We start from the raw sequence: 27,191 nt of genomic DNA, 5'->3' as shown, positions 1-27,191 counted from the left end.
TCAAAACTTTTGGCCACGACTGTATACTTAATGACAATGACCTAATGTCGTTACACTGTTTTCTAACAGCTCCCTTTCCATTCGTCAAAATGGCAGGTGCACAGCTAGATACTGGAATTATTTGGTAGCCTTTAAGTGATTTGTTTGATATGGTTGTGTTCATGCCACATAAGGCAATACATTTTTACAGTTAAAATACATGTTTTTACTATGTCACGGTATAATTCGCACTCTGCAGTAAGCCATTATCACAGATGGCTACTTACAAACCATTAGCCCTGAAATGAGATGACAGCCCTAATTACTGCAGAGGGTGCAGGATAGAATACAGCAGACCAAATCTGAGGTGGAACATCTCTACCACCTAGTGGTCAACAACTCCCATTACAAATCAAGAAAAATATTGGCAACATGACACAATCTGTGTAGACTCCAAGCATTAACTATTGAATTATGGCCAACTCATGAACTAGTGTGAAATTCAACTCTGAATTAACTCATGTATTAAATTGAATGTAGGCTACCTATTCTGTGTGTTCACGTGTTTAAAATTGCCTTGGCTGAGAGGGTAGGCTACCAGCAGTGGTTAGGCTCAGTGAAGGGTACATGTAAGTAAATGTGTTTTACCCACCTTAAAATAAAAAATGCACTTAAAGTATAGGGAGCATTACTTTTTTCACAGTGACCGGTAATCAGTTTACCCATGCACCTATTTTTTTAAACACTACATAGGTCTATTTGAAGTTTATGGGAATACACACTGTAGCCTAGTCTCATTAACGTACCTTGTGTGTTAGGGTGACCATCCTGTTTTTCCCGCGACAGTTTCAGCCCCATCGCAGGTGACCAAGTTTTCAGGCTATAAAAAGGGTCAATTTGTCAGCAAGACACGTCAATTAATGTAGGCCTAATCAATGGCAATGGATTAGTCATGACTCCCACCTTTTGGTGGTTTGCAGCAGATGTCCATTTCCATTCATCAAATGGATCTAGTAGTCTATACATGCAGTTTGAATGCTGGAATTATTATTATTTCAAGTATTATTAAGAGATCAATATCACAACTTGGATGGAAAATTACTGGAGGATAATAGCGGACGATATTGCCACTCCTATTTGCCAAATCTTCAATTTAAGCCTACAAGCAAGTGTGTGCCCTCAGGCCTGGAGGAAAGCAAGTTATTCCCCTACCTAAAGATAGTAAAGCCCCCTTTACTGGCTCAAATAGCCGACCAATCAGCCTGTTGACAACCCTTCGTAAACTTTTAGAAAAAATGGTGTTTGAGTAGATACAATGCTATTTTACAGTAAAACAAATTGATAAGACTTTCAGCACACTTATAGGGAAGGACATTCAACAAGCACAGCACTTACACAAATGACTGACGATTGGCTGAGAGAAATTGATGATTAACGAAACAGCCCCCACAATCTTTTTGACTTCAGTGCGGCTACATTATCGATTATAGTCAGTTGCTTGAAAAACTTGTGTTATGGCCTTGCAACCCCTGCTATATATTGTGGGTAAATATTTACCTGTCTAACATAACACAGAGAATGTTCTTTGATGGAAGCCTCTCCGACAAAATCCAGGTAGAATCAGGAATTCACCAGGGCAGCTGTCTACGCCCCTTACTTTTTTCAATCTTTACTAACATGCCACTTGCTCTGGGTAAAGCCAGTGTGTCTATATATGCGGCTGACTCAACACTATACACGTCAGCTACCACAGCGACTGAAATGACCGCAACACTTATGATGCTGCAGTTAGTTTCAGAATGGGTGGCAAGGAATAAGTTAGTCCTAAATATTTCAAAAGCTAAAAGCATTGTATTTGGGACAAATCATTTACTAAACCCTAAACTAAATATTGTAATAAATAAATGTGGTAATTTAGCAAGTTGAGACTAAACTGCTTGGAGTAACCCTGGATTGTAAACGGTCAAGGTCAAAACATATTGATACAACAGTAGCTGGGATGGGGAGAAGTCTGGCCATAATAAAGCACCATTCTGCATTCTTAACAGCACTATCAACAAGGCAGGTAGGACAGGCCCGAGTTTCGTCGCACCTGGACTACTGTTCAGTCGCCACAGAGGGATTTAGGAAAGTTGCAATTCGCTCAGAACAGGGCAGCACGGCTAGCCCTTGGATGTACACAGAGCGCTAACATTAATAATATTTATGTCAATCTCTCCTGGCTCAAAGTGGGAGAGAAATCCCTGCACTGGGTTAAAACAGCAGCAGGTAGGATTTACAGCTTTACAGACCCCGTTTACAAGTGACGATGCAGTGGGGCCTGATTCACATCATGGCTGTACTACACACATTTTTATTTATTTTTTTTTTACCTTTATTTAACTAGGCAAGGCTTTCATTGAAAATAAGAATTTGTTCTTAACTGATTAAGAACAAATTCTTATTTTCAATGAAAGCCTAGTTAACGGTCTGTTCAGGGGCAGAATGACAGATTTGTACCTTGTCAGCTCTGGGATTTGAACTTGCAACCTTTCGGTTACTAGTCCAACGCTCTAACCACTAGGCTACCCTGCCGCCCCAAGGATGTGAGGTTGTGGACCACACTACAGTGTATGCCAAACTGCACACATTATACCAGACAGTACTGAGTTTGAAGCCTTGTTGAACTGCATCACTCTGGTTTAGGTTGGGGTGAAAGTTAGGGGTTAGATTAATCTCTCGTTGATAGACTACGTAAACATACATGGTACCATAGATCTGTCATGATACAACAGGATGTGCGAGATCGAGCAGCATTAGTTCCAGTGTTTGGGTTTTTCATCACTGGTTAAATTGGACAAATAACGATTTGACAGGTGTTAGCATCTTTTGAATTTCGTAAACGAATGGGACATTTGGCCCATAGACTTTCCCGTGACGTGCAAAGAGAGGGTAGAGCTCTTCATTCTGGTTCGGATCCTCGTTCTATCGCTTCGCTTAACAAGTATGGACCCAGAACTCACTCGAGCATCTGACCAATTACGCAAAACTTTAATTTAGGGTTAACAGATTAGGGTAAGCCATGCGCAAACCACACTGCAAGAGTCGCATGTTATCACATAGTTAATGTACAGTATGTTACCTAACCTCTCAGAACACGACAACATGTCTACCATTTGACTACTCAGACAGAGTGGTGATGTGGGGCCAGAGTGACAGGGAAAATCTTCACTCTGGCTGATCAGGGGGGAAAAGGAAGGGGGGGGGGGAACAGGGTCAGGTAAATCCTTATGGAACAGTGTGTCCTTCCCATCTTGTTGGGCAAATATGCCAGCGACCTAGATGATTAAAATAAAACGAGAGCCAGTACCATAAAGAGCAGTCTGGCCAGAGGAGAGTCCAACACTGCACAGCTTCATACCACTAGTGAAACAGCTCTATTCATACTTATACGTTGGCATTAACCCATACATTTGATCAGCACTGTGATTCATTATGTCAAAGACTTCCCCCAGAACAGGTAAATAAGCAGCTCCTTAGCCTGGATAAAAAAATGACAGAGCAAGGTGGGCAGTATACGTAGCACAAAGTAGACAATTATAATCTGCCTGAGCCTCAGGTGGTCTACAGAACCTTCCTCACACCCACTCCTCTTGCCTGTACCCATACAGTATACTCTACCTGGTCAGCAGCAGCCTGTCTTCAAGTCTCACCTGCCCATTAACCCAATCATTAGGTCTCACCTACCAAGCCCCAGGTATGCCCCGACCTTACCTGTACTTCATGCCAGTCTGGTAGGACACACACTCCTCCAGGGCCAGGCCGTTCATCTTCAGGAAGTCCTCCATGTTCTTGACCTGAGCGGCATGCCTCTGCTCCCTGAGGCGCTGCAGCTCCCCTGGGTCGGTGGGCCGTGGCTGGTTAAGGCCCTGGTCCGAGTGGTAGCGGCTAATACCACTCCGCATGCTCTCGCTGTATGACATGGACAGCATCTTGCCACTGCCGCTGCTGCTTTTCCGTATAACACTGCCCGGCCCGCCTGCTTTGGGGATCTGTAGGTTTTCGGAATGAGCGTACATGGATTGACGCCTCACTGCCGCCCAGGGAGGATGACCCCCTGACAACCCTCCCGCAAACATCCCCCCTACTCTTGCTGTCGCCGCAGCGACCCACCACTCAGTGAGAGCGAAAAGTGGGTCTGAGACAGGAGCTAGGAGCCAGCAGGACACAGCCACCTCCTTAAATAGCGCTGGACTACTCCCATAAGAGCTCTCTTACTGCTGCCCCCGAGCAGAGCATCACACAGCCATGCATCGTGTAATCAGAGTCACAGCACCACCCCCCAGGAAAGACACACAATGGCAGGGTTAAACTGATAGGGTGCATTCAGCTGACCACCTTGTGGTTAACTAAGGAGCAGGACCATGCAAGAGGCATAGGTGCATTGGGGACAGCAGGAGGAAGAGACATTCAGACATGGGCCAGGGCAGGCAGACACTGTTCTAGGTTTTCTACTTGGATGTAGGGGGAGAGCCAAGAGACAAACCTTCTGACAACTAGCCAGCACCCAAAACCCTGTTAAAGCTTCAAGTTATGGTAAAGTTATGGTAAAAGTGTTTTTTTAAATACATGCACCAAAAGGCATCAGTGAACACAATTTGTACTGTGAGTGGATCTGACCAAAGGTTGAGCTAATTCGATTTTCTCTACTTTCTCAAAGGATTAGTCTCAGCCTCCGCAATGGAATAGCATTAATCACAGTTGTCTCGTGTGCCATAAAAAAATAGATAAAATACACTACATGTCAAAAGTTTTAGAACACCTACTCAAAGTTTATTTATTACCATTTTCTACATTGTAGAATAATAGTGAAGACATCAAAACTCATGTAGCAACCAGAAAAGTGTTAAAATATATTTTGATTTGTTTATATTTGAGATTCTTCAAAAAGCCACCCTATGCCTTGATGAAAGCTTTGCACACTCTTGGCATTGTCTCAACCAGTTTCACCTGGAATGCTTTTCCAACAGTCTTAAAGGAGTTCCCACATTTGCTGAGCACTTGTTGGCTGCTTTTCCTTCAGTATGTGGTCTCACAAAGTCACAGCGGTTGGAACCAACAATCTCCAATTTGGACTCCAGACCAAAGGACATATTTTCACCGGTCGAATGTCCATTATTCATGTTTCTTGGCCCAAGTAAGTTACTTCTTATTGGTGTCCTTTAGTAGTGGTTTCTTTGCAGCAATTCGACCACGAAGGCCTGATTCACGCAGTCTATTTGGACTGCAATTTCTGAGGCTGGTAACTCTAATGAACTTATCCTCTGCTGCAGAGGTAACTCTGGTCTTCCTTTCCTGTGGCAGTCCTCATGAGAGCCAGTTTCATCATAGCGCTTGATAGTTTTTGTGACTGTACTTGAATAAAACTAAGTTCATGAAATGTTCTGTATTGACTGACCTTCATGTCTTAAAGTAATGGACTGTCATTTCTCTTTGCTTATTTGAGCTGTTCTTGCCATAATATGCTTGGTATTTTACCAAATAGGGCTATCTTCTGTATACCCCCCAACATGTCACAACACCTGATTGGCTCAAACACATTAAGAAAATAAATTCCACAAATTAACTTTTAATAAGGCACACCTGTTAATTGAAATGCATTCCTGTCGACTACCTCATGAAGCTGGTTGAGAGAATGCCAAGAGTGTGCAAAGCTGTCAAGGCAAAGGGTGGCTATTTGAATCATCTAAAATCTATTTAGATTTGTTTAACACTTTTGGTTACCACATTATTCCATATGCGTTATTTCATAGTTTGGACGTCTTCACTATTATTCTACAATGTAGAAAATAGTAAAAAATAAAGAGAAACCCTTGAATGAGTAGGTGTTCTAAAAAGTTTGACCAGTAGTGTAGAGTGGCAAGAAAAAGTATGAGAACCCTGAATTCTGCATAAATTGGTCTTAGATGAAGATCAGATCTAATTTTAAGTCACAAGACAAACACAGTCTGCTTAAACTACTAACACACATTGTATTTTTCTAGTCTATATTGAATACATCATTTACAGTGTAGGTTGGGGAAAGTATGTGAACCCCAAAGCTAATGACATCTCCAAAAGCTAATTGCTAACCTGGAGTACAATCATTGAGATGAGATTGGAGATGTTGGTTAGGGCTGCCCTGCCATATAAAAATAACACAATTTGAGTTTGCTATTCACAAGAAGCATTGTCCAATGTGAACCATGCCTCAAACAAAAGAGATCTCAGAAGACCTAAGATTAAGAATTGTTGACTTGCATAAAACTGAAACGGTACGTAAAACAATAAACAAGAATGGTGTTCATGGGAGGACACCACAGAAGAAGCCACTGCTGTCCAAAAAAAACATTGCTGTACGTCTGAAGTTCGAAAAAGAGCATCTGGATGTTCCACAGCACTGCTGGCAACATATTCTGTGGACAGATTAAACTACAGTTGAGTTGTTTGGAAGGAACACAACACTGTGTGGAGGAAAAAATGCACAGCACACCAACATCAAAACCTCATCCCAACTGTAAAATATGGTGGAGGGAGCATCATGGTTTGGGGCTGCTTTGCTGCCTCAGGGCCTGGACAGCTTGCTATCGTCGACAAAAAAAATGAATTCCCAAGTTAATCAAGACATGAAGACTGAGTTGAAGATCAGATCAAATTTTATGATCAATTTATGCAGAAGCTTTTTGCCACTGTGTGCGCACACAGGAACGTATTTAGACCACTTGACCTTTTCCACATTTTGTTACGTTACAGCCTTATTCTAAAATGGATAAAATAGTTTCCCCCCCCTCATCAATCTACACACAATACCCAATAACGTCAAAGAAAAAACAGGTTTAGAAATAAATAAGAGGCCTCCCGAGTCGCCCAGCGTCGTCCGGGTGAGGGTTTGGCCAGGGGGCATTAGTTGGCTCATCGCGTTTTAACAACTCCTTGTGGGGGGCCGGGCGCATGCAGACTGACTGGTCATCAGTTGAACAGTGTTTCCTCCGACACATTGGTGCGGCTGGCTTCCGGGTTATGAGGGTGGGTGTTAACAAGTGCAGTTTGGCAGGTCAAGTTTTGTTAAACGCGTGACTCGACCTTCGTCTCTTCCGAGCCTGTTTGGAAATTGCAGCAATAAGACAAGATCGTAATTTGATGTGACGAAAGTAGGGGAGAAAAAGGAAATATCACATTTACATAAGTAATTCAGTATCCCTTTACTCAGATATTTGTTGAAGCACCGTTGGCAGCGATTACAGACTCGAGTCTTCTTGGCTATGACGCTACAAGCTTGGCACACTTGTATTTGGGGAGTTTCTCTCATTCTACTCAAACACTGTCATGTTGGATGGGGAGCGTCGCTGCACAGATATTTTCAGGTCTCTCCAAAAAGATGTGAGATCAGGTTCAAGTCTGGGCTCTGGCTGGGCCACTCTTGGCTGTGTACTTAGGGTCATTGTCCTGTTGGAAAGTGAACCTTCGCCACAGTCTGAGGTCCTGAACAGGTTTTCATCAAGGATCTCGCTGTACTTTGCACAGTTCATCTTTCCCTCGATCCGGACTAGTCTCCCAGTCCGTGCAGCTAAAAGACATCACCACAGCAGGACCCTCCCATCACCATGCTTCAACGTAGGGATGGTGCCAGGTTTCCTCCAGACATGATGCTTGGCATTCAGGTCAGACAGTTCAATCTTGGTTTCATCAGACCAGTGTCTGGTTTCTCATGGTCAGAGTCCTTTTGGCAAACTCCAAGTGGGCTATCATTTGCCTTTTATTGAGTAGTGGCTTCCATCTGGCCATTCTACCATAAAGGCCTGATTGGTGGAGTGCTGCAAAGATGGTTGTCCTTCTGGAAGCATCTCCACAGAGGAAGTCTGGAGCTGTCAGTGACCATTGGGTTCTTGGTCACCTCCCTGACCAATGCCCTTCTACCCCGATTGCTCAGTTTGGCAGGGCTGCCAGATCTAGAAAGAGAGAGTCTTGGTGGGTCCAAACATCTTCCATTCAAGAATGATGGGGCCATGGTGTGCTTGGGGACCTTCAATACTGCAGAATTGTTTTGGTACCCTTCCCCAGATCTGTGTCTCAACCCAATCCTGTCTCGGAGCTCTACGGACAATTCCTTTGATCTCATGGCTTGTTTTTTTTCCTCTCTGACAACAGTGGGACCTTATATACACACACACACGTGTGTACCTTTCCATCATGTCCAATCAATTGAATTTACCAAGTGGACTCCAATCAAGTTGTCGAAACATCTCAAGGATGATCAATGGAAACAGGATGCACCTGATCTCAATTTTTAGTCTCGTAGCAAAGTGTCTGAATACTTACGTAAATAAGGGATCTTTTTTTTTTATATAGAAATTTGTAAACATCTCTACAAACCTGTTTCGCTTTGTCATTATGGGGTAGTGTGTAGATGGATTAAATAAACACTTTACTCATCAATTTTAGAATAAGGCTGTCACGTAACAATGTAGAAAAAGTATTTCCGAATGCACAGTACTTCAGTAATTACATATTTAACCACTTGTCTATATGCTATCAAATCCACTCTTGTTGATAAACAAAGGGTTGAATAAATAGGAAATACCTTAAATCCATACAGTTATAATTCTAGCGCAATTTCTATCTATAGGCTACATTTCTATCATTATTTTTGGCTGTCTGGCATTAGTGCGTATGCCTAAGCTTTAGGGCTTAACTATAACACATGCCAAATAGCCTCCACAACAATCGCCAAATGCATTTGGGAAAGGGCAAAAAAAAAAATATCGATCCATGGAAGCAAAAAGGAAAAATATCCAAGTTTAATTCAATAAGAGAAAAGTTGCTAAATGGAGAGCTGAAAGGGAGGGCCAGAAAAGTCATGTTTGGAAAAGATTTGGTGAAGAGGTAAAAGAGAATGATAGCTGTGATAATATGTGTGATGATAGTGAAGCTCTACTATACATTCACAAGATGGGGACTTCAAATAGGCCTATGACATGTCAAGGGAACTGTTGCCTACTGTTCAGATGGGTGAAACTGAAATCTGGACACTGACTGTTGGTCTATAACCTCGCACGTAGCCTTAATATTAACTCCTGCAGAATTTAGCATTTCTTCCACTAAAATAATACACCAAATGTAGGCAAAAAAATAAATGAAGCGGGAACAGGAGTGGAGAAACATGAATTTTTTCTTTAAGCATCTTGAGAGAATGCGAATGTGCAGTCAGGGACCGTCTGTAGAGAGTGCTATCTTTATCAGCATCATGAAAGCTGTAAGTATTTCAACCAAATAAAATATGCATCCAAGGAAAACTGAACTCTTATCAGAACCATGGGTCATGTTTGCACGGCTTGCCCTTTCCTTTGTCAAGCTGATGCCATTTGGACATAACGCACAGAAAATCTTTCCAGTTTTTTTTTGTTGAGTAATTGCATTTTCTCCCTGGTCCCTAAACGTCATTGTTCTGCAAAAGAAGCAGAGATGACAGAAAACTTTACTGATGTCAACTAGATTGAAGCATTCAGTGTATTGATTTATGACATTCTGTTGAGCAAGTGTTTATTTAGTCTTCTAGGGCAGCATATGGCAGAAGAAAGCTTTATGTAACTAATTATTGACAAATTAATAGACTACTAAAATGTCACAAATTATAGGTATATATATATATATATATATATATATATATCTAAAATCAGGCACAATAAATAATAATACTGCACCCCTTGTAAAATAAATAAATAATAATACATTTTTTTAAAGTGTGTAGCCTACAGTGCATTTTCTATACTAGCGGGTTTAGGTCGGGAGCGGGCCTCAGATTGGCACTTTATCACATACTCAGGCGGTTGCAGATGGGTTATTAGCAATTGTGGACGGGTGCACAAATAATTGACCCGTGCACCACAAAAGAGCCATGAGACCGTTCTTTTACAATCAGCAATGCTGTAGGGAAAGCGCTGTGCTCAATCCTGTCACTAGTGGGCAGCAGTGTTAAAGGTATTGTAATAGACAATACTTCTGCACAGCTTATTTCCCTTTGATAGTGCTATGCAGAATATACACTGAATGTACAAAACATTAAGAACACATTCCTAACCTTGAGTTGCTCCGCTCCCCCCCTTGCCTCCAGAACAGCTTCAATTCGTCAGGGCATGAACTCAAAAGCTTTGTCAAAAGTGTTCCACAGGGATGCTGGCCCATGTTGACTCCAATGCTTCCTACAGTTGTGTCAAGTTGGCTGAATGTCGGACCATTCTTGATAAACACAAGAAACTGTTGAGCTTGAAAAACCCAGCAGCAGTTGTACCCCGTTCAAAAAGGCGCACATCTTTAGTCTTGCCCATTCACCCTCTGAATGGCACACACACAATCCATGTCTCAAGGCTTAAAAATCATTTAACCGGTCTCAACGTCACCTACACTGATTGAAGTGACATCAATAGCGGATCATAGCTTTCACCTGGTCAGTCTCATGGAAAGAGCATAATGTTTTGTACACTTGGTGTATGTCCTCACTAACGAGACAAAAGACTAAACAGATCTTAAAATGGGCTAGCCTACAGATTATTGCATGATCTGACACGGATTACAGCATAACTTGAATTGTTATATCAAGTAACATATTTCACAAACTATCACAATTAGTCCAAAAAATAGCTTAGCTAAAACACAGTAGAAAAATAAAGAAACACCATGGCCATTTTCAAAAGCCGATGTTCAGTAGTATGTCGGATTCTGACATGGTCTTTGCTAGTGTGACAATTCAGCTCAGATTGAATACTCTATCAGTAGCCTATAGCTAAACAAAAAGTGCCAGTAAAGCACCTGAAATGTTTCAAATTACGCTCTGGTGAAACACTGAACAAGAACCTTACAAAAGTGTTCTTATGCCCATTTTGGACAAATTAGCACTTTTCAGGCTGGGAGTTCTGTCAGCCTGTCATCATAGCCTTTGTAGTGAAAACAATAACATTTAGCTTTACAGCACCTGGGACTCAGGACATTTTACCCTGTAGATCTACAACGGAAGTCTGAAGACATTAAACTGCTATTGATCCCTAAAGTATATTGACTGATGCAGACACTTGAACAGCACTTTGTTTCTCTCCCAGTCTGCTGAAGGAAAGCTGTGGTATTAACCCTGCCACAAAGCACAGCCTTCATCTAATGTCCTGCTCAGCTTAGAATCAACTGACAAAAAAGCTAGATAAAATCCTGAAGTCTTTCCATGTTTGCCATCAAGGGCGTAGGCGTCTTCCAGTTCTCCAGCTTCCCCTGTCCTTCCAGGCCAGTGGACTCCACCGCCCATAGAGAAAGAGGGAGAGGGGTTCCAAGCCAGGCAGCATGCATCTGCTCCAAACTACACATACACATCCAGCCACCACCTCACACACAGTGCACTCAAACATATACAAGCAGTGGTCAATGTTCTTTGCTCAAACTCACCTGATGATTTCAAGGAGGCCGGCTCATGAGAGGGTGGTAAAGTGCCAGCCGGCTCTTATAAACACACACTGCCTGCAGCGTTGCAGCGTGTCCACCCAAACTGGGAGTGTCTTAAGTGTCTAAACCAATTAGTGGATGAGAAAGTGCCCTCCCACCACTCTGCCCTATACCATCAGCAACACCACCCCCCTTCCCTGTTAGATCTCATGGAGGAAATCCATTTATGTCATTTAGTGCCTCGTCTTGCTTCTGCTAACATCAGCAAATAATATCAGGCCTGAATTATTCACAAAAGCTTTTGCGCTAAAAGCCTCTGTTGTTCCACAGGAAAGACTACCAAGAGCCAGTCAGAACATAATGAGTGTGTACAATCAAGTACGTGCACATGTCTAGCAGTCATCATACATCTGCTGGGCTACATGTCGGCCTATAACTGACATGTAAAAACAGGAAAATAAGTTATTCACAAATACGCACACAAAAACAACCAGAATCTTCTGCATTACATATTGAAAAGATAATACCTGGTCAGGTCAAGATCACTACGCAGTACCTAGTCCATACATGTTTGAGTGGGTGGTTAGAGCGTTGGACTTGTAACTGAAAGGTTGCAAGATCGATTCCCCGAGCTGACAAGGTAGAAATCTGTCGTTCTGCCCCTGAACAAGGCAGTTAACCCATTGTTCCTAGACCATCATTGAAAATAAGAATTTGTTCTTAACTGACTTTCCTAGTTAAATAAAAGGTCAAATAAAAAAATATGTAGAGGAAACCAAACAGTACGATGAAGTATTAAATTCAAAGAGCCTACATTTGGTGACAGAGAGTAGCCAACATGAGAAGTTTGGTGTTGAGGGACTACCCTTGACAGGAACACCCTCATTCCCCTGGACATAGTAAAAGGGTTAAGGAGGGTCAGAGCCGGAAATACTAAAAGCCTCGTTGTGTAAAATTGTAAACATTAAATGGCCATCTCTTGACTGCAATACCACCGACCAGACTGCATCACAGACTGAGATACAGTGCCTAGGGAAAGTCTATACACCCCTTGCACAGCTGTCAAATTGTGCTGCCTTAAAATTAAATCTAAAAAGTGTTTACATTGGATTGTGAATTAGATTCTACCAACTCTGCACAGCTTAGGTCAACATATCCATTGTTTTTGTGAAAATTGCTCAAGCTCAGTAAATTTAGTTGGGAATCATTGATGGAAAGCTACGATTTAAGCAAATTTAAAGTCAGCCATTCTGGGTTAGGTATTGAGAAGACGGAGGCAGGTTTTCCTCAAACTTTTTACCTGGGCTTTGCTCCTCTGATATTTATTTTGATCCTGACAAACCTCCCAGTCCCAGCCGGTGACAAGCATTCCATAACATGATGCTATCAACACAATACTTGAAAATACAGAGGGTTTCATAACATTGCATTCCCTTAACATTACTGGTCTGTATGACAAAGTGAAAAGGAAGCCTTTGTTAAAAAAAACTATTTTTGAATTATCTGTTCAAAACAAGGTCCTGAAATAATACTGCAAGACAACGATAAACTTTTTGGCTTAAAACAAAAAAACTTCAGGTTTTGGTCAAAGCCAATACAACACATCAAAGTGAAACCCAATGTAATGTGTTTGCAGCATCATGTTAAGGGTATGCTTTTTACTGGTTAGAGGAAAACCTGCATATGTCTTCTGAAAACCTAACCCTAGTATAGAGGGACATGTACACAAATTGTATTGCCAAAGACACACCAGAATGGCTTTACAAGAGGTGTTGAGTGTTCCTGAGGGGGTCCAGTCTCACTCCTGAATAGAAACAATATTGCAGTCAATAATGAATCCCAACCAAATTTACTGAGCTTGACCAATTGTGACACACACAAACGGAACAAAAAAAGAAACGTCCTCTCACTGTCAACTGCATTTATTTTCAGCAAACTGAGCATGTGTAAATATTTGTATGAACATAACAAGATTCAACAACTGAGACATAAACTGAACAAGTTCCACAGACATGTGACTAACAGAAATGGAATAATGTGTCCCTGAACAAAGGGGGGTCAAAATCAAAAGTAACAGTAACAGTCACTGCTGTGCATCTCCTCCTTATGGACTGCACCAGATTTGCCAGTTCTTGCTGTGAGATGTTATCACACTCTTCCAAGGCACCTGCAAGTTCCCAGACATTTCTGTGGGGGGGGGGGAAATGGCCCTAGCCCTCGCCCACCGATCCAACAGGTCCCAGATGTGCCCAATGAGATTGAGATCCGGGCTCGTCGCTGGCCATGGCAGAACACCGACATTCCGGTCTTGCAGGAAATCACTCACAGAACAAGCAGTATGGCTGGTGACATTGTCATGCCAGGATGAGCCTGCAGTAAGCGTACCATATGAGGGAGGAAGATGTCTTCCCTGTAACGCACAGCGTTGCGATTGCCTGCAATGACAAGCTCAATCCGATGATGCTGTGACACACCGCCCAGACCATGACGGACTCTCCACCTCCAAATTGATCCCGCTCCAGAGTACAGGCCTGGGTGTGACGCGCATTCCTTCGACGATAACCGCAAATCCGACCATCACCCCTGGTGAGACAACACAAGGACTCGTCAGTGAAGAGCACTTTTTGCCAGGCCTGTCTGGTCCAGCAACGGTGGGTTAGTGCCCATAGGCGACGTTGTTGCCGGTGATGTCTGGTGAGGATCTGCCTTACAACAGGCCTACAAGCCCTCAGTCCAGCCTCTCTCAGCCTATTGCAGACAGTCTGAGCACTGATGGAGGGATTGTGCGTTCCTGGTGTAACTCAGGCAGTTGTTGTTGCCATCTTGTACCGCAGTTGTAATGTTCGGCTGTACCGATCCTGTGCAGGTGTTGTTACACGTGGTCTGCCACTGCGAGGACGATCAGCTGTCCGTCCTGTAGCGCTGTCTTAGACGTCTCACAGTACGGACGTTGCAACTTATTGCATCTGCAGTCCTCAGGCCTCCTTGCAGCACGTTCACGCAGATGAGCAGGGACCCTGGGCACCTTTCTTTTGGTGTTTTTCCAGAGTCAGTAGAAAGGCCTTTTTAGTGTCCTAAGTTTTTCATAACTGTGACCTTAATTGCCTACCGTCTGTAAGCTGTTAGTGCCTTAACCGTTCCACAGGTGCATGATAATTTTTTATGGTTCATTGAACAAGCATGGGAAACAGTGTTTAAACCATTTACAATGAAGATCTGTTATCTTTAAAGACAGGGTTCTGAAAAAGGGACATTTTTTTCTGAAAACTGCCTCTGGAAGCAACGACACCAGAAGAACTGTTCGTCGGGAGCTTCACACACACACACACACACAAATGTGCCATGCAACATACTCTCACATTACATCGGGTCAACACATTCCCGGAAAAATAACTGCCATGTCCATTTAGTGTACAATGATGAAATGATGGGAAGGGCAGTTCACCACTTTTCAATCACACTTCTAGCCAGTCTGTGTGAGACTGACAGAGAGTGAAGCAGTGATCGATCCTCTCTCTGTGCCAGGGTAGCAGCGGGACTCATTGCACTTAAAAAAAAGGACAGAAATGTGCAAGAGAAGTCTCGGAGATCAAAATCCGATAGAGAGCTCATTACCCTGCATACACAGCGTCAGGATTTTTTTATAACTAGATCAGCAGAATAAGGCTTCATCTCTCAGCCCATAAAACATGATGCCTCTCTGAAACAGCAAGACCGACAACCCGGATACCACACTACTGGGCAGGGCCGAGTACAGTACAGACTTTAAGCTGAAGTATGAGGTCATTTTTACATGCAACACTTTGATAACTATTTGAAAGTGTTTGGCAGAGTGCAATGCAGACTACAACATAGCATTTGAACAACATTGCAAACAGCACAATTGGGTGTCCAGCAGAGACTAAATTTGACTGCTAATTACCCAAACGGTGACTAGAAAAAATTCCATCAATGCAGAGGATGATTCAGACTGAGAAGTATGAGACAGCAGTCCGAGCCGTGTTCCACTGTAAACACACACAGAGAGAGACAGAGAGAGGTACCTGTAGAACTGCAGCTGTCGTTTGGGGCTCCCATAGCGTGCGCTGAGGCCAGCGGAAGAGATAAGAGAGAGCGAAGAGGGAAGAGAGGAGGAGAGAGTACAGCTTAGATTAACATGTAGCAGAAGGGAGGAGGGAACAGCAAGCTACAAGAGAGAAAGGGGAACAACGTAGAACACATGCAGCATGTGAGAGGAAAGCCTAGTTACACTACGTTTTACTATTCCTTGTGAATAACTGGACCCTGAAAGTCACTCACTGACACTCAGACACCACACGAGAAGTGAACATAGGCACCGCACGTCTTTACTGGTCCAACAGACCCGAAATGCCCAGATCCGAACTGGGACCCGAGTGGGGCTGGGTCCTAAATGGACTTTTTAAAATCTCAAATCTGATATATCTGCCACAGGTCTTGGGTATGTGTGATTTATTGACTGGACTCGTCCTCTGTAAATTTAATGTGTGAGGTGAAAACGGCAGGAGCTTGTCATCAGTGTCAGCCAATTGACACTCAATAAAACGTATCGATTAGGGACAGCTGAAACTTGTTCCGACCGCTCACCTCTCGTGTGCCTGCTGGTGAGGAGACCGAGGGAACGCGTGAGAAGTAAAATAAAAGTTAAGAAATTGAAGTAAAATAACCATGAAAAAGGTTAAACCAAGTAGGCTGAGATGCAAAAATAACCTTAAAATAAACCGCAATATTATAAGCTGTTTGTATATTCTCTATAAACAATAGCTTGAGTTACTTTTGATATTACCCTAATCAAGCTTTATTTACTGCAGGCTAATGAAGGCAGTGGGCAGTTGAACTTGAGGAAGAACGTTTTAGGCCTACCAGAGTAAGGCCAGCTCCTTTAACTCTAACATTATAATGCTCATCTTTATTTAGCCTCCTTCTGTAGGCTACGCCTATACACTAAGTGTACAAAACAATAGGAACACCATGACAGACTGACGAGGTGAAAGCTAGGATCCTTATTGATGTCACTTATTAAATCCACTTCAAGTCAGTGTAGATGAAGGGGAGGTGACAGGTTAAAGAAGGATTTTTAAGATTTAAGTACCTTTGAAGAGGGTATGGTAGTAGGTACCAGTTTGAGTGTCAAGAACTACACTGCTGGGTTTATCACGCACAACAGTTTCCCGTGTGTATCTAGAATGGTCCACCACCCAAAGGACAGCCACCCAACTTGACAAAACTGTGGGAAGCATTGGAGTCAACATGGGCTAGCGTCCCTGTGGAACGCTATCGACACATTGCAGAATCCATGCTCTGACTAATTGAGGCTGTTCTGAGGGCAAAAGCAGGTGCAACTCAATATTAGGAAGGTGTTCCTAATGTTTTGTACATTCAATGTATCTGGTTAGCAGTAGCCTATCTGACAAGAGCAAAAAATGCATTTCGGTGTTGGAACATGCTGCCCCTCATTCTTTCAGCGTAAGTTTCTCTTTCTTTATATTTCTATATTTTGTATTATTGTCATGTATTATCATCAAGGCTTATAGGCCTTTATGCACACAATGCCCTGACGCATTTAACACTTTAATCTACGACAGCTGAACTGTGAGGTGGACAATTGTTTTGGAAAGTAAATAAACTAAATATGCTGCACATAGGTGTCCCATTTCTGGTCTTTCTAACACTAAGAAAAATGGTTCTCTGGCACCATGCTGGTAGCATGTGGAAAAGCAGGAAAGGGGATGTGCTAGAACAGAAATGAGTGTTTCCACTACAAACAGAAGGACTGGATGGCACACGACTGCTTGCTGTGAGAATCATGAATAGAATGGAAGTGGCATGAAGTATGGATGATTTATTTTTTATTAATCAGGCTTGACAAATTAACTGCATGCACCATCAGACCACCCCGAGTGTGTGTGTGTGTTTGGCCATGTCCGAAATCTGTCCTGCCTACTACTTACTGAACTAATATTTAGAACGAAATGTTTAGTAAAAACGTATGCAGTAACAATAAATTGCAACATACTGAGGATTTATCACGCTTGTTTCCCGCCATTCTCAAAGTTGTTGAGTGCTTCCCCTATTCTGATTATCAACTGTGTTCAAACATGTGGGTGTGAAAAGACAATTCTCTTCCTGAATAGCATGCAGCAAATTCAACAAGATGAAAAGTAGAAATGAGTATAACATCCTTGCATTTAAAGCATACAAAATTCTAGAATTTTCACATACTGTAAAACATTCTATTTTTGCATAACCAAAAAGCCTACTATTTAGAATGCAAGTATGGGTATTCGGACACAGTCTGTACGTATTTGTGGACTTACTTGTAGATCATGCCAGGCGAGCCAGTTTGTCGGGAGAGGCGGGCAGGTGAGTCTGTGGTAGATTCAGGATACATGGAGGCGGGAGGGTGGGGATGTGGCCAGCCTGCAGAAGGGGTCTCTCTCTCACCGGGACAACAGGGGACTGTCTCTCACCAAACTGGGCTTCTGGAGGGGACAGAGCAAACACAGTCAGTCTGTATACTGTCTGGATGGTTGAGTGATCAGGAGGAAGACAACTTATATACATTACTAATTCAATTGTTTTTGTCAAATAGTCATTTCAGAGATCATAGAATATCACTACTATTCACCAGTCACTAGATGGCACCATTTCCACAGTTACCACAGGCAGCAGCTTCAATGCATATCAAACCAATAAGACTGCCTTCTCTGGGCTCAGTGGGCTGTAACTGGGAATGTTAACTCTTTCATTTTGCAAACTACGGGAAAAAAATGTTGCCCAGTCAGAGCTATGGTCTCTGCAGCCACATGATGTCAAAGCCCTGTACTACAACAACATCCTTATATACACCACACACACACAGACCTACCACACACATTTACAAAGTCATGGACGTCCTCATACCTCCCCATCCCGCCCTTGCTGTGTGTGCGCTCAGAGCGACTAGTTTTGATGAATAATTCAACAGTTTTCACCCAAGAAGAGCACTGCTGAAGTAAGGGGCTATAACAAGAGAGAAGAGAGCTGGGAGGCAAGGGGAGGAGGGGAGGGTTCTGTTTTTCTGTGCTTCGTTTTATTTACTTAAATTAGGAACACTCAAAATGTGCACTTGTAAATCAACCATTTTCAATCTAAATACAGCTGTAGACAAAAGTCAAAGATCACACATACAACTGATGTCTCTCCTGAGTTCTGCCCCATAGGGAAAAGTCCCAAGTTATTTTATTAAGCTCGAAGTCCAGCCCCAGTGATGTCACTGCATACGTCATTACCTGCTACCAGTCAGACCAAGCCCATGCATACACAGCTATACAAACTTGCAAGAGAGATACAATAGTTCCAGTGTTTTCTAAAGCCTCAGCAGTAAATGTCCACTCCCCCAAGTTGATTTTAGGTATGTCGGACTAGCCTCATCTATTTTACTCCCCTGCAGGGCTCTAAGCTTAACTTTGAAGTGCTTTCTCACAGACCCCATGCAATAATTCACACATTTCTCAGACCATTTCTTCATAAGAGGCAAAGACTTAGAAAAGACTGTGGAACAATTTTAAAAACTTATCATGATTTCTCATATATATTATATATATATATATATATATATATATATATATATATATATATATATATATATATATATATATATAATATATATATATATATATATAATATATATATATATATATATATAATATATATATATATATATATATATATATATATATATAATATATATATATATATAATATATATATATATATTATATATAATATATATATATATATATATATATATATATATATATATATATATATATATATATATATATATATATATATATATATATATATATATATATATATATATATATATATATATATATATATATATATATATATATATATTAATCTATAGTCTAGGACCCAATAAATGTAGAGGGGTCCAATAGCCCCTCCCCTTCTATTAATACAACATAAGCATAATCAATTATTATAATACATCAAACATTTGGTGCAGCCCTTATCATGACCCCATCAGGACTACAGAAGGCCTGGTGAACAAAAAAGCTGTACTGTACTCTGTGTTCCATTTCCCTTTACATTATAGTTCACATAGGACAGCATTGCTACAGTAACTAACCCTGTGTGTATGTGCAGGAGTAGAGACCGAGGTATTTTACCGGCTGCCTGACAGGCATCTCAGCCTGACCAGCCTCTATTTCACTACACACTGAAATCATGTGAGCGAGCCAGCCGTAAGCAGTCGCTGGTCTGCTGATAATGACGTGAAGGTGACTTTCTCCTCACACCAATCACAGAAAATAAGGTGTCCCCTTTTCAAAAGCTAATTTAACGCTCGCTGGCCTCACCACTTCAATCATGCCAGGCAGGACAGAACAAACACCCCTGCCTGGTCCCTTCTCCTACAAGGTTATGATGGCATCATGACTAGATGAAGCTGGGCTGTGTTGTAGATCTAAACGGACTGAGGGGATTCTAGAGGACTCCACCTGGCTCGAGAGTCATTTATTAAAAACAACAAATTCTATATCTAATGCCACCGATGCCTCCCTGATCACTAACAGAGGACGCAGGACATGTCATGTTGGATTTGGGGGCCCTTCCTTTAAGAGGCTGCATGGTTTTGTGGTACCAGACCTCAAGACTGTATTCTTGAATGGCTGGAGCAAAGGCTAAAGTGTTAGTAAATGGTATTTAGCCCATCCTGTTCAGCCTATCCTGTTCAGGAGACCTACAGTCTCAGTCAGTTAAGTGTTATGCCCTTAGCTCACCCCAGAAAAGTTAGGCTGGGCTGAGTGTTTTTCCCTTTGCCTTGACAGTTTACTATTGGTGCTTCAAAGTCCTCTGTGTGTGGTAGAAGCATATACACTAGCTGGCTGTGCTGCAGTAGGAAAGAGCGAGACACTTACTGCAGCACTGCGGTACAGACTCGTCCTGGCAGCACATCACAGTTGGAGAGTTGAGCTCAGATTTACTGCTCTAATGGGCCAAGGTGCACTCTGCAGATTAAAACTGCAGGCAGGGAGACAGAGGTGCTCGACAGACCCTTATCGGATCAGAACCACCCTCTGGCCCAACACCACCATATGCTGATCCAAACACATCAGGACAGGCAGACTAAATGACAGAAGTCATGTGAGGGAGGAGGATGGCCCAACGAGACAGGGTGGAGATGGATTTAAGTAGAGAGGTTGGAATAAAGACAAATAGCATGAGACAGGGTGGAGATGGATTTAAGTAGAGAGGTTGGAATAAAGACAAATAGCATGAGACAGGGTGGAGATGGATTTAAGTAGAGAGGTTGGAATAAAGACAAATAGCATGAGACAGGGTGGAGATGGATTTAAGTAGAGAGGTTGGAATAAAGACAAATAGAACAAATGCCTTAGTATTGCCTGTTTAGTGTTTAGCCAGTCTTACATACTGGAACCTACATAATGCTACCTTCATTCCTGTCCAACAAAAGGCAACATGGAGTCAAAGGCAACCGATTATGCTTTTCCATAGGCTCCAGCCAACCACACCTACTCCCAGCCTGAGAGAGATTCCTCTTGAGACGGGGCTTATATAAGTAGGCAGCAGAGCAGTCCTGGCCTGGAATGTACAGTAGAGTGTTAGTAGCAGGAAACACACATGGATGCCAACAGATGGCACTGGAAGAGAGGACAGACAGGTAAATAATAATACTGAAGAGATGTCAATATGGATCTAAATAAAGTCCAGAAGGAGAATCAGAGGATTCAAAAACGACTATATTCATGTCACGGTTCTCATAATTATTTGATAAATTATGAAAAGTTGTCTTTGTCACTGCATCCTAGTCTCATCATCATCAGCAGACAGACGGATGAGCTGTAACAGGCACGGCAGTGTGAAAATGGCCTCCTTTTTCATACATTGCAGAGAGCACTTGATTACAGAAGCAGTACAGGTCAGTCGCTGCCAGAGGAAAAAAAATGCTCATGAAAATAATTTGCATAAGTAGCCTATTTTTGCAGAAAACATCTGACGCCAATCATCTGCTCCCTGTTTGGAGTTAAAAGCACATCCATGAGCCTCACTGGCAGGCACCATTAATGGAGGCCTACATTCAGGATAGCAACTTTGTAGATCAATTAAACCATACAAAACAAAGAGTATGGAAAATTATCTACAATATGGCATCATGAATGGATCAAAGGGAACACTTCATGTTGTTTGCATCTACTTCAGCTTTGCTGCTTAGCATAAACTCCATAATGGTTTGGCTTCATAACCACCATGCTACAGACCAGCGCTGTTGGGTGTACAGCACAGAGGTCTGAAGAACGATCATAATGTCCAGTAAACCATCTCCAGTGGTAAAGCCTATGTGCTGCCTGAGTGATGAACAGTCACAGGCCAAAGATGACGACTCACCAATCCTCAGCACCTCATTCTGCTTCTGTGATGGGCTATTGGCAAATCGCTCACATGTAACGCGTTAGTTACAACACACAAACCACCGCATGCCATGTGTACTATGTGCAAGACAGCCCACACACTATGTTCTTGGGGCTGGGAATTGCCAGGGACCTCAAAATACATATATCATGATATCGTATTGCGATTCGATACGTATTGCGATTTGATGTTGCAAACATTGATCACTATAGGTCTGCTTCAGAAGGACAAGAGACAGCCATGAAAAAACAAGTTTTATTAATGATGGACATTTTTAAAAAGTGCTTAACACAAATTGGCTCCCTTTTTAAAAACAGTTACATAATCGGGATATTATTTACAATATCATATTCTTTTGACAATATCGCAATATTGTTTTCACACTAATTGGCTGGACATGCACCAAAACGCCAGTATTTCCAGTATTCTCCGCCAGTATTCTCTGCCTCTAACCCTATTACAGGGGCTGAGTCACTGGCTTTACTGGGGCTCTCTCATGCCGTCCCTGGAGGGGGTGCGTCACCTGAGTGGGTTGAGTCACTGATGTGGTCATCCTGTCTGGGTTGGCGCCCCCCCCCCCCCCCCTTACGTTGTGCCGTGGCGGAGGTCTTTGTGGGCTATACTCAGCCTTGTCTCAGGATGGTATGTTGGTGGTTGAAGATATCCCTCTAGTGGTGTGGGGGCTGTGCTTTGGCAAAGTGGGTGGGGTTATATCCTTCCTGTTTGGCCCTGTCCGGGGGTGTCCTCAGAGTGGGCCACAGTGTCTCCTGACCCCTCCTGTCTCAGCCTCCAGTATTTATGCTGCAGTAGTTTATGTGTCGGGGGGCTAGGGTCAGTTTGTTATATCTGGAGTACTTCTCCTGTCCTATTCGGTGTCCTGTGTGAATCTAAGTGTGCGTTCTCTAATTCTCTCCTTCTCTCTTTCTCTCTCTCGGAGGACCTGAGCCCTAGGACCATGCCCCAGGACTACCTGACATGATGACTCCTTGCTGTCCCCAGTCCACCTGGCTGTGCTGCTGCTCCAGTTTCAACTGTTCTGCCTTATTATTATTCAACCATGCTGATCATTTATGAACATTTGAACATCTTGGCCATGTTCTGTTATAATCTCCACCCGGCACAGCCAGAAGAGGACTGGCCATCCCACATATGCTCTCTCTAATTCTCTCTTTCTTTCTCTCTCTCGGAGGACCTGAGCCCTAGGACCATGCCCCAGGAATACCTGACATGATGACTCTTTGCTGTCCCCAGTCCACCTGACTGTGCTGCTGCTCCAGTTTCAACTATTCTGCCTTATTATTATTCGACCATGCTGGTCATTTATGAACATTTGAACATCTTGACCATGTTTTGTTATAATCTCCACCTGGCACAGCCAGAAGAGGACTGGCCACCCCACATAGCCTGGTTCCTCTCTAGGTTTCTTCCTAGGTTTTGGCCTTTCTAGGGAGTTTTTCCTAGCCACCGTGCTTCTTCACCTGCATTGCTTGCTGTTTGGGGTTTTAGGCTGGGTTTCTGTACAGCACTTTGAGATATCAGCTGATGTACGAAGGGCTATATAAAATAAATTTGATTTGATATTTATCCATTATAGCTCTTTTTAAATAGCGAGTCACACTGGTTTTCTCATGTCTCTTGTCCCTCTGCAGCAGACATACACTGAGCAATATGTTTGGAACATCAAATCGTAATAAAATCACAGTATCGAATCGCAACAAATATAGAAGCGAGAGAATCGCAATAGATATCATATTGGGAGGTCCCTGGCAATTCCCAGCCCTAGTGGCCATCAGTAGCTGGTGAGAGCTGCTTTCTCCATTGGTTATGGAGCAGTACTAAAATGTATGGCTAACCTCAGACCAACCGTTCTCCCTCTCACCAAACCAAAGGTGCGATATTAGATAGTGTTCCATAGTGTCAGTCCAGCTTCACACATGGTGTGTGATCGGTCACTGTACAGGGGACAGAGGGAAGTAATGTTAAGAGACTGTAACCTTGTTTCCCTCACTGAGGCATCCGCCTACCTAGCCACCATACCCCTACTCCACTCATTTAAGTCCATAGGTTGGCAACATGGTGTCTTCCATTTCAAACTGCTTTTGACTTCATTCTTATTTCTCGCACACACACACACACACACACTACAGTACCACCAACTACCACATACTGCAGCAAGGGAGAGAGGGCAGAGCAGAGGAGACAGACTGAAGATATAAGATCTCTGCATACGTGCGCAAAATGCACAGTCAGAGGTGACATAAAAATATCTGCTGCAAACAGATATGGTGGAGCGGAGCAGATCGATCAGATGGAAATCAGAAGAGCCCAGCGGAGAGGACAGCGATATAGCAGTGAATACGAGCATACATGGTTCATCTCCTCAACAACAACAAAACACTGACTATATTCCTAAGATTAAACCTGTATCAGACTATATTACACACACTTCTGCAAATCAGACCCCTGACATTACATACCTCATTTTTATTCTAGCCAGAGGGCACAGAGATTTGAGCTGAACAAACAATGTCGAATGAAATGGAACACTGACAACCAGAGAGAGGGGGGGGGGGTGATGTCAAGGGGAGGAGGTGATTGTAAAAGCCCTTGTTTAGTGCCAGAGAGCTGTGGTTTCTGGGCTGGTCCTGTGCCCATAGGGCTGGGCACACAGCCTGTGAACACTGCCACCGCCCTGTTATATAAGAACCTGAGTGCCTCAGGCCAGGCCAAACAAACTTGGGAGAGGTGGAGAGTGGTTCTGACATTCAGGACAGCGTTATTGTTTAACTTGCCTGCTGGTTGGTTTTAGCTTTTGTGAAGTGAGCGAAGGATCCTGTGAGAGCAGAGAGAGTCACTGCAGCAGATAACGAGGCGCTCAAAAGAAACACACCTTCTGTTCTCCACCGTCGTCTTAGAAACACAGCCCTCCTAAATTATTCACACAGCAGCAGCTCTTTATACATCTTTGTCCTGTTGCTTCCCTCAACTCGGCATAAGTCACTGGCACTGCCAGTGAGGAGGGAGGGATGGAATATTCTTCCCTCAGGTTGCTAGTACTTCACCACAACCACTCTGATGGATGCCATTGTTAACTGAGGTGGGGGAAAGCAGAATGGTCCAGAATTCCTAATGAAATCTGCAGCCAATGCAGCCGGTGCCCGGGAAGTTCAGACCAACTGAACCAAGCTCCCCCAGAAGATATGTTCACCCTGCGGCGAGTGGCCAACACACACCTAGTAAAGGGAACAGTCCATGGGGAAAACAGGAGGAGAAAGATACAAAAATGAATGGGAGAGAATAATGTTTTGGTTTTTTTTTAAACTGCAGTTGAAGGGAGCTTGCCTGCCCAGTCAGCTGTTCTGGGTAGGGATGAGAGAGCAGCGTGGTCTGGAGGAAAGCCCTGTGCTGCTGCAGCATGGCTTTACAAACACACACAGGCAGGCTAGGGCCATGCATCTCTCCCTCCTGTGTGTCTCCTGGGCACACCTCACCTCGCTCTACTCCCTCTGGGCTCCATGCGTCACTACAATCCCACTCAGTCTCCCAGTGGCAAGAGATCCATAGTTCATAACACCAACATCTAAAACACTTGTGACGGTGGTGGTGGTGGGGGGGGGGGGGGGGGGTATGCATATCGGGATTCTATTTGAAGACATCATAAATTGAAAATGTCACAATATTAATTTTGCACTAGTTGGCTGTAATTGCACCAAAAGTCCAGTATGTATTTTTCCCCATTGCTTGTTCTCAATCTTTTCAAATAGGGAGCCAATTTGTTTTCAGCACTTATTTCCATGACTGGTCAGAACGGTTTCTCTTGTCCCTCTGCAGTAGACATACGCTGAGCAATATGTTTGGAACAGAATGGCAATAAAATCACAGTATTGAATCGCAATACATATACAAATTGTGAGTCGCAGTACATATCGTATCGGCACCTAAGTATTATGATATCGTATCGTGAGGTCACTGGCAATTCCCAGCCCTATCTAAATTGTACTATGTACACTGAATAAAAACATAAGTGTTAGTCCCATGTTTCATAAGCTGAAATAAAATAACCCATAAATGTTCAATAAAGCACAAAAATCCATCTCTCTCTCAAATGTTCAGCACAAATTTGTTTACATCCCTGTTGGTGACCATTTCTCCTTTGCCAAGATAATCCATCCACCTGACAGGTGAGGCAAATCAAGAAGCTCATCAAACAGCATGATTACAAAGGTGCACCTTATGCTGGGGACATTGGAAAATGTGCAATTTGTCATCACAACACAATGCCACAGATGTCTCAAGTTGAGGCAACAGAGCTGTTGCCAGAGAATGGAATGTTAATTTCTCTACAATAAGCTGTCTCAAGTCATTTTAGAGCTAGTACGTCCAACCGGCCTCAGAACCGCAGACCACATGTATGGCATCGTGTGGGCGAGAGGTGTGCTGATGTCAACGTTGTGAACAGAGTGCCCCATGGTGGCAGGGGGGGTTATGGTATGGGCAGGCATAAACTACGGACAACGAACACAATTGCTTTTTATATATTGCAATTTGAATGCACAGCGATACCATGACGAGATCCTGAGGCCCATTGTCGTGCCATTCAGTCGCCACCATCACCTCATGTTTCAGCATGATAATGCACGGCCCCATGTTGCAAGGATCTGTACACAATTCCTAAAAGCTGAAAATGTCCCAGTTTTTTCATAGCCTGCATACTCAGACATGTTACCCATTGAGTATGTTTGAGATCCTCTGGGATTGTGTACTAAAACGCATTCCAGTCCCCACCAACATCCAGCAACTTCGCACAGCCATTAAAGGGACAACATTCCACAATCAACATCCTGATCAACTCTATGCGAAGGAGACGTTGTGCTGCATGAGGCAAATGGTGGTCACACCAGATACTGACTGGGTGTCAGATCCACACCCCTCCTTTTTTCAAGGCCATCTGACCAACAGATGTATATCTGTATTCCCAGTCATGTTAAATCCATAGATTAGGGCCTCGTGAATTGATTTAAATTGACTGATTTCCTTATATGAACTGTAACTCAGTAAAATGTTTGAAATTGTTTCATGTTCAGATTATATTTTTTTCAGTATACACGGGCTATTCCTGAGTGCACTGACAATCTGCCTCTGACACAGACCATCTGATTCAAATGGTCTCTACATGGCAGGCAGCTCAGAGGGAAGTTGTTCCTGGATCAGCTGTGGGACGGTACAGCACAGGCAGCCATGTCCCAGAAAGACACACACTAAATCCTCAAGTGCACACACAATAAAAACACTGTGTTGGGTTCCATCTGTCTG

General features: G+C 43.0%; 1 protein-coding gene across 16 annotated transcripts in view; it reads right to left on the bottom strand.

Annotated features, from left to right (window-relative positions):
- kcnab2a (potassium voltage-gated channel subfamily A regulatory beta subunit 2a) overlaps positions 1-27,191 on the bottom strand; it is a 119,866-nt gene that overhangs the window by 63,313 nt on the left and 29,362 nt on the right. For 7 of the 16 annotated variants that reach the window (XR_016488002.1, XR_016488001.1, XM_090205841.1 and 4 more), the window contains 2 exons: positions 17,757-17,921; positions 15,465-15,506 (listed from right to left, as the gene is read on the bottom strand). Coding sequence is in view for 13 of the 16 variants with exons in the window: in XM_090205841.1 (XP_090061967.1) it covers positions 15,465-15,506; positions 17,757-17,830 (116 nt within the window). In the remaining 3 variants the exon portion in view is untranslated. Of the gene's footprint in view, positions 1-3,732; positions 4,113-11,424; positions 11,527-15,464; positions 15,507-17,756; positions 17,922-27,191 lie in introns of those variants that run through there. The other 9 variants (XR_016488003.1, XM_090205848.1, XM_090205847.1 and 6 more) reach the window with 3 other exon arrangements.

Source organism: Oncorhynchus mykiss, chromosome 17, assembly GCF_057628025.1.
Source record: "Oncorhynchus mykiss isolate SJ-2025 chromosome 17, ASM5762802v1, whole genome shotgun sequence".
In the NCBI taxonomy this organism is placed as follows: Eukaryota; Metazoa; Chordata; class Actinopteri; order Salmoniformes; family Salmonidae; genus Oncorhynchus; species Oncorhynchus mykiss.
Note: the sequence above shows the minus strand (reverse complement) of the source record. Positions and strands in the feature narration are given on the sequence as shown.